Genomic DNA, 7,154 nt, shown 5'->3' with positions numbered 1-7,154 from the left:
CAGGAACATAATCTGGCAGTTTGGTAATCATTTCATAAAAGGTCTTTTCCACTCGTAGTTGCTCTTCCGGCTTACGACCATGATCCACGGAAGCCATGAGATGGACAGTGTCGTTCAAGAGGCTTGTTAACAAAGCCACGACACTCTGTTGGAACCTCTCAAAGAGGCTTCCGAAGGTGAATGACGCACAATTTACACTCAGGGGTCGCCTAGTGCGTTGCCTAGTCCGTTGTAATAACCAGAAGTGACAGCCGTCCACTGATACCGTAGCTGGCTCCAGACGTACCTGCTCCACCATTGCCTCCAACAACGGTCCTTCAGCAAGTCCATCCCGGCAGTTTTTCACTTGGATGAAAATAGCCGTCATCTGTTCCGGTTCCACAATCTTTTCGTGAAATGTATTCAGAACCTCCAACGAGAAAAGGCGATGTGCTCCCTCGGCTAGGTACGGTTCAGACCCGCGTCCCTGGTTTCCGTTATCGGTTTCCTGTGCCGCTTTCCTTGCTGGCCCTATTTGTCGTCTGGGCTTCTAATCCTCGTCTCAGCCACCGTTTCTAGCCATCCGTCCATGTTGTTGTGCCCCTTCTTCGAACCCTGGGCTTCCCATCGAAAACCTCGTCTTGCACTGCCCGGGGCCGTCGCTCACTTGGACCGTGGCAATAATGCACACACGAGCGAACTCGGACGCATGTTCTGCAGCTAACACTTGAGTGTATTCCATACTTTAGTGTGTGTAACACATTGTCGGCCACGTCACTGATCCGACGTTGTGACATTTGGACCAGAATGACGGTTGTTTGACCCCCCCAGTTTGTCAAGCAAGAAGGTTGTTCCCGGCAGGAAAAGACAGCGGCAAAAGACTCCAGCCCCGCGCTGCAATCTGACTCGCTATAGACGCGAGCGATAGTCCTTACGTAGGTCGATACGTAGGTCGATACGTAGGTCGATACGTAGGTCGGTGGGTGGTCCTTACGTAGGCAGGCGTTGGGGGTGGTTCGAGAGGGACTGCGTGGCAGGCGTACCAACAGTTTTCTAAGTGACTGTTGGGGGTGTTAAACAGTGGTGGGAGTTTGCTTATGAGCTCGGGCATGTTAGCATGAAGTCCGGCTACACGGTGGAGTGTGCGCGGTTCGTTGTTGCTGACTTTGACGTCCTGACACACGGCGTAGGCAAAGCCACAGGTACAGTCTTTCCGCATCGCCGAGAAACTCGCCCTGCTGCAGCGCGAACAATAACCAGAACACGTCTCTTTCCGGGGCAGGCGCGCAAGTGCAGGCGCGTCCGCCGGACCTAGTGTCAAATGCACAGGACCCGGCACCTCCGTCCACGGCGACAGATTGACCGACGCATTGGTCAGTCTCGACTTAGTGGCGTCGACGACAGAAGTGTTGGCGGCGAGGGCATTTGCGACCTGGAAGCTGAGGCGGTGGAGTTCAATGAGTGGGGGATCGCAGAACTCACGGCAGGAAGTGGACGAACCAACTAAAGCGCCCCATAGACTGCTTGCGGGCCGACCTTGGTGCGTGCCGAATCGATAGCAGATCTCACGCGCGTCTGCGGTAGTGGAGTTGCAGAGTAGGCCGCCGCTGCCGCCGAAGCAGAGATCTTTCAAATACGCTGAGAACGCAGTGCTCTTCGACGCAGACATCGGACGGGACCCTCCGAACCAAGCGTGGCGCGTACACTCGCCACGAGGAAGCCCTATTCGCGACAGGTCGGCTGTAGACAATACTAGACCGTTCGACAATTCACTACCCGTCCATAACCGCGGCGTCTGTGACGGCGTCTGTGACGACGTCTGTGACGACGACACGTTCCCGTTCCCATTCCCCTTCACTTCTCCCCCCGACAAGGGGGTCAGGATACCGTACAACACCAGAGCCCCAAAGGACAAGCCCGCCACCAGTCGCCAGTCCACTCGCGACCCACTCCTCACACACATGCAGCTACGTGCCGACGGCGGCAACGGCGACGGCGGCAACGGCGACGGCGACGGCCGCATCTCCTGTTCACCCGACGAAGTAACAACAGGCGGCACAACGATCGGCGCTGGTTCCAACGCTGACCTGGGCAGCAACGCAGCCGCCGCGTCGCGCCAACTCTCTGGCACATTCGGCAACAACTCGATCCACTCGCCCTCCGTCAACTCGCGAGAAAAACATACCTCCAACTCCCCCCGACTCGACTTACGGCCCGACTGGTGGCCCGACTGGTGGCCCGACTGGTGGCCCGACTGGTGGGGATGCCGATGGTGAAGCTCTGGTTGGCCAAAGACGTCCTCCCAAATCCTCTTTGCCTTATCCGAATCCTCCCAGTCAGCCACCGTCACCGCTCGAAACATCCTCTTCAGACCAGCCGCCAACATCCTCTCCGTGTGGGGGGCAGGCTTGCCCCCGTGCAAGAACGTTCGAAATCGTACGCAATCTCGCAGCACATCGAAACCCAAGTCTGCTGCAGGAACTGAAGTCTGTCCACACGTCACCAGTTGCATCGTTTCCTCACCCGCCTGCCTGGAGTGGTTACGCTCGTTCACGATGCGCACCGCCGGTCGCGTGGAGTGCGGCATCCCAGTTCTCCAGAACTTGGAGGCCTGCGGCATGCTGTCGAGGGCGCACAGCCGCGTTTTGGGCGCCACTGCGAGCAGGCTGAGCCGATCGACCAACACGCCTTTGCGGCGCACCCCCACAGTCATCAACCGCACGCCCATCTCCGGCGTTATCGCCGGCTCGCTCCCATCCCTGTTCACCACGTAGGCCAATTGCTCCACCAGCTCCAAAATTCGTGAGTGCACTCCGAACACTGACCTCATTCTTGTACCCCCCCAAAAAAATTACTTCTCGAACAGTGACGGGAACAGCCATGACAATACGAGGCAGCCGGAACCTGTGGGTTAGTTCGATCCAGTCAGGCGTCCATGTTCAAGTGTGTGCACACACACTCATGTTGCACCGGCCATGACATAACCCCGACCACGTCAGGATTGGTCCGCGCTGTGGCAGGCGTGGGCGCAATCATGTGAAAATTGTGTGTTCTCGTCGAATGTAGGTACTTTCCGCACAACGTTCAGCATGCCCGTTTTGAAACCAGCTACGCGCGAGGTTGTCTTGACGACACCATTACGGTCTCGGCTTTGGCAGACAGCTACGGCGAAGTCGCAAGTGCAGTCCCTTTCAGTCAAGTGCTTAAAGCTCTCTGTGCTGCACTCAGTGCAGTTCCCGGAGCAGTCCTGATGAAGCGGGTAGTTAGCGAGTATGGATTCGGCCTGAGACCCGAAGCTACTGGGATGGAGGTTATTGATTTTCGGTCCGCGGAGCACTTCACGGCGGATCCAGGGGAGCATTGGCCAGGAGACGGGGGGTGTGCTGGTAGTGGTAACTGTGTCTGGTGTGCTGATGTCAAGATTGCTGATGTCAAGATTGCTGATGTCAAGTGTGCTAAGTGTGTGGTTCGTGCCAAGTATATCGATGATTTGCTGGTTTAGGGTTTCAAGTTCCCGCTTGGAGTTACAAACAGGGCCACAGTATGTGGCGAGGGGACTTTCTATGAATGCCTGCCAAATGCTGCGAAAGGTGTGCCCTTGGTCCAAACCGAATCGATAGCAGATGTTCCGTTTCGGATTGCCATGTCCAGCCTTCATACGGCAAACCATATGACCACCGCCGCCACTGCACACGTCAGGTGCCGGTGCCCAACGCAGTATAACTGGTACTGGCGTAAACGGCTCACACTCCTCAATTGGTCGCTCCAAGAGGACGAGGTCTTCAGTTGTCAACCTGTACGTGTCCGTCAAGTTCCTCGGGGGGGCACTCGGGGACGTACTCGGCGGCGTACTCGGGGACGGACCGGACCACCCATCCACGAACATTTCAACCGCTTTCACCAATCCGAAACCAACAGACAAGGTCAAGAACACTCCTGTGCCCCACTTCGCCGCGTGCGCCCACTTGGTCCAGCGGCTTCTCTGCGACATCGGGGTCACGGTCGGCGGCTCAATCCAACCCGTTTCCCCCAGCATTAACCTAAACGCTGAGTCAGAAGCTTCCGCTTCAAACATCGGCCGCGGCTCCAACAGTGACTTTGGCAACAACGCAGCCGCCGCGTCGCGCCAACTCTCTGGCACATTCGGCGACAACTCGATCCACTCGCCCTCCGTCAGCTCGCGCGAAAAACATACCTCCAACTCCCCCTGATCCGACTCATGATGACTCGACTGGTGGCCCGACTGGTGGGCCGACTGGTGGGGATGCCGAGGGTCAAGCTCTGGTTGGCCAAAGACGTCCTCCCAAATCCTCTTTGCCTTATCCGAGTCCTCCCAGTCCGCCACCGTCACCGCTCGAAACATCCTCTTCAGGCCAGCCGCCAACATCCTCTCCGTGTGGGGGGCAGGCTTGCCTTCGTGCAAGAACGTTCGAAATCGTACGCAATCTCGCAGCACATCGAAACCGAAGTCTTCTCCCTCATCGTCAACCGACTCCGCTTCCAGCCGCTGGTAGCCTCTGCGTTCGTTCGTGACGCTGAACGCCAACCCCCGCGAGCGCGGCTCACCGCCCTTCCTTAAGTTGGATGCCCGTGTTACGTTGTCGAGGGCGCACAGCCGCGTTTTGGGCGCCACTGCGAGCAGGCTGAGCCGATCCACCAACACGCCTTTGCGGCGCACCCCCACAGTCATCAATCGCACGTCCATCTCCGGCGTTATCACCGGCTCGCTCCCGTCCTTGTTCACCACGTAGGCCAACTGCTCCACCAGCTCCAGAATTCGTGACTGCATTCCGAACACTGACCTCATTCTTGTACCTTCTATGTGGTTGCAAACGAAAAAATTTAACGGGAAAATGTCCTCCACCGCAATGTCCTTTAGTGCACATCGGGTCGCTGCTCTGTCGTGACGCTTCACTCACCTCACTGCGTGGAGTGCGCTCGGTTCTGTTTTTGTACGTGTGCGGGTTTCGTGGTTGGACCCAGCGTTTGTGGCTTGGTGATTTTCCCCTTGAAAATTCCTCCTTTTTTAAATCCATTGTCGGTCGGGTGTGGTCTGAACGTGCTGTCGACCTACAAGCGTCGGTTTTTTTGGGCGGGAAACATCTGAAATGTAACTATCTACCGACACCAATCACACCCAAGCACGACGACGACCTTGACAGACCAGAGGAACTAGACGGACCCGCGAGCCAGAGTAGCGGTATCAGCAAGAAGTGGCCGGGTGGAGGGTCTAAAGTTTGATCCGAAGCCGGAGAGACAACTGGACAAGGTCGTCGCTCTGAGAATAGGCACCGAACGTGCTGGTCGAAGTGTTGGCCGATGATGAACTTCGGGTGTAGCAGCTGCCAAAAATGGGATCACGAACTTGGAGTGTAGCGACTCGCACGAGACGGATCAAAGGATTGTCGGGTTCGGGTGTTTGACAACAAGTATGGCAGCCTGGGAATCGAGATGTACGAGAAGGGCAATCAACTGATTATTATCACGCCGACGCTGAACGCCGACGCTGAACGCCGACGCTGAACTCAAGGAAGGCCCTTTACGATGCCTGTTTAGAAGTGGCGACGAAGATTAATCAGCTGGAAGAGAAGGAGCCCATAGTTGACGAGAAACGCCAAGAAAAGAAAAAAACGAGTGCTCGACTATGGAGTGGCAATGAAGAATGGAGTGAAGCTACCAGGTGGCCGAGTTTGTAGATACGTTAGAAGCTTGCGAGAGTTACGAAAGGGGTGATGCTGAACTAAGTGGTAGTCGACTTCGAAACACTTTTAGACACGAACGTCTACCGGCCTGGCTCGTCAGTTGGCGCTGGTGCCATCAGAGGTTTTTTTACCAGGAAGAAAGTGGTCGGACATGATTGCGCAGACATCTTCGTGAGAAGTCAGATGAGGACTTGTTGGCAAGTGCAATTAACGGGTATGACGTTTCATGTAGACGTTGGTGTCTGGACAAGGTGCTCGGGAGGAGCTGCGAGGAAGGTTTGTTTCTTAAGCTGAAGAATACGTCAAGCAAGAAGCGAAGCTGCTGGGGTTCGTTGTGGGCGAGGAGTGCAAGCAATGTAAGGGAGCTGAGGCCGTCCTTAGGTTCTGTAGCGTACCTCACTCCTCAGTTCGCTAGTAGAGTCGCTGGTATCACTGACTTGTTCAAGAAGCTCGTTTGGAATGAGGAACGGGAACAGGGCTGTGGGTGAGGAATCACTGTGAGTCCTAACACTGCTGACGTACCATCATTATGGACGAGTTGGAGGACATCCGGGACAAAAAGGATGTGAGGTTAAGTACTTTTGGTGGCCGGGCGTCACGAAGGACGCGGAGGACTTCTGTCGAGACAGTTTGCTCTGTCGTCGTTTGTTTAGCGCACCAATAGCTGTGTCGAAGTCAGGACGAAGACTGTTTGATTTGGTCGGGCCGAGGAGGACTGTGGTTGGGCCGAGGAGGACTGTGGTTGGGCCGAGGAGGACTGTGGTTGGGCCGAGGAGGACTGTGGTTGGGCCGAGGACTGTGGCTGGGGAAATTTGCTATCTAGAGTGGTCGTCGTTCATGCGACTCGGTTCGTGGTAGCTGCAGTGGTCTCCTGTGTCGACGAGAGCAACCTGGTCCACCAGCACACCATTACGACACACACACACTGTGTCGTCTTCCGGTGCGTCATGGCAGGTCACCAGACCACGCACGCCAAACAGCGAATTCAGACCTTCAACGGCTGAAAGGGGAATTTGGTTGCATGAAAAGGGAAAGTTGTGGAGAATTTAAAAGTTAGTCTTTGTGGTGGTTGGGTGCTATGTCGTCTTCCGGTGTATCGTAGCACGCGTGCAAGCAGTACTTGACGAGTTTGTGTTTCTCGCCGAGCTCCGGTATCTGGCGTAAAAGTTCCTCCATTTTTACATCCACACCGGCCGCGCGCGAAACAGTTTGTATTTCCTCTTCATGGAGATAGGTGATGCCGCGTTCGTAGCTTTGACAGGCGATGTAGCCGAAGGCACAAGTGCAGTCGTGTTCCTTGAAGTGCTCGAAGCTCTGACGCGTACAGTTAGAGCAGGCGCCTGAACAGTCGAAGCGGCGGGGGTAATTTGCGAGCTCTCTTGCAGCCTCTGGCCCGATTACCATCGTGCTGAGTCCCTTGGGCTCCGGGTTGACTTTGGTCCACGTTCCGCCGAGCACCGAACCGTTGTCGAT

The 7,154-nt window shown here is 55.9% G+C and overlaps 3 protein-coding genes across 3 annotated transcripts; all 3 read right to left on the bottom strand.

Moving 5' to 3' along the window:
* Nucleotides 1-910: 910 nt before the first annotated feature.
* GNI_175440 (hypothetical protein) lies at nt 911-2,809 on the bottom strand (the record flags this gene model as incomplete). Its single annotated transcript, XM_011136353.1, has 1 exon — nt 911-2,809. The coding sequence occupies one exon, from the start codon at nt 2,807-2,809 to the stop codon at nt 911-913; it is 1,899 nt and encodes a 632-aa protein (XP_011134655.1).
* Nucleotides 2,810-2,974: 165 nt separating this feature from the next.
* Nucleotides 2,975-4,786, bottom strand: GNI_175430 (hypothetical protein; the record flags this gene model as incomplete). The annotated part of the gene is made up of 1 exon (XM_011136352.1): nt 2,975-4,786. One exon carries the CDS (start codon nt 4,784-4,786, stop codon nt 2,975-2,977), a length of 1,812 nt encoding a protein of 603 aa, XP_011134654.1.
* Nucleotides 4,787-6,734: 1,948 nt separating this feature from the next.
* On the bottom strand, nt 6,735-7,085 carry GNI_175420 (hypothetical protein; the record flags this gene model as incomplete). The annotated part of the gene is made up of 1 exon (XM_011136351.1): nt 6,735-7,085. One exon carries the CDS (start codon nt 7,083-7,085, stop codon nt 6,735-6,737), a length of 351 nt encoding a protein of 116 aa, XP_011134653.1.
* Nucleotides 7,086-7,154: the final 69 nt, after the last annotated feature.

The sequence above is a fragment of the Gregarina niphandrodes genome (assembly GCF_000223845.1).
Source record: "Gregarina niphandrodes unplaced genomic scaffold scaffold00062, whole genome shotgun sequence".
In the NCBI taxonomy this organism is placed as follows: domain Eukaryota; phylum Apicomplexa; class Conoidasida; order Eugregarinorida; family Gregarinidae; genus Gregarina; species Gregarina niphandrodes.
Note: the sequence above shows the minus strand (reverse complement) of the source record. Positions and strands in the feature narration are given on the sequence as shown.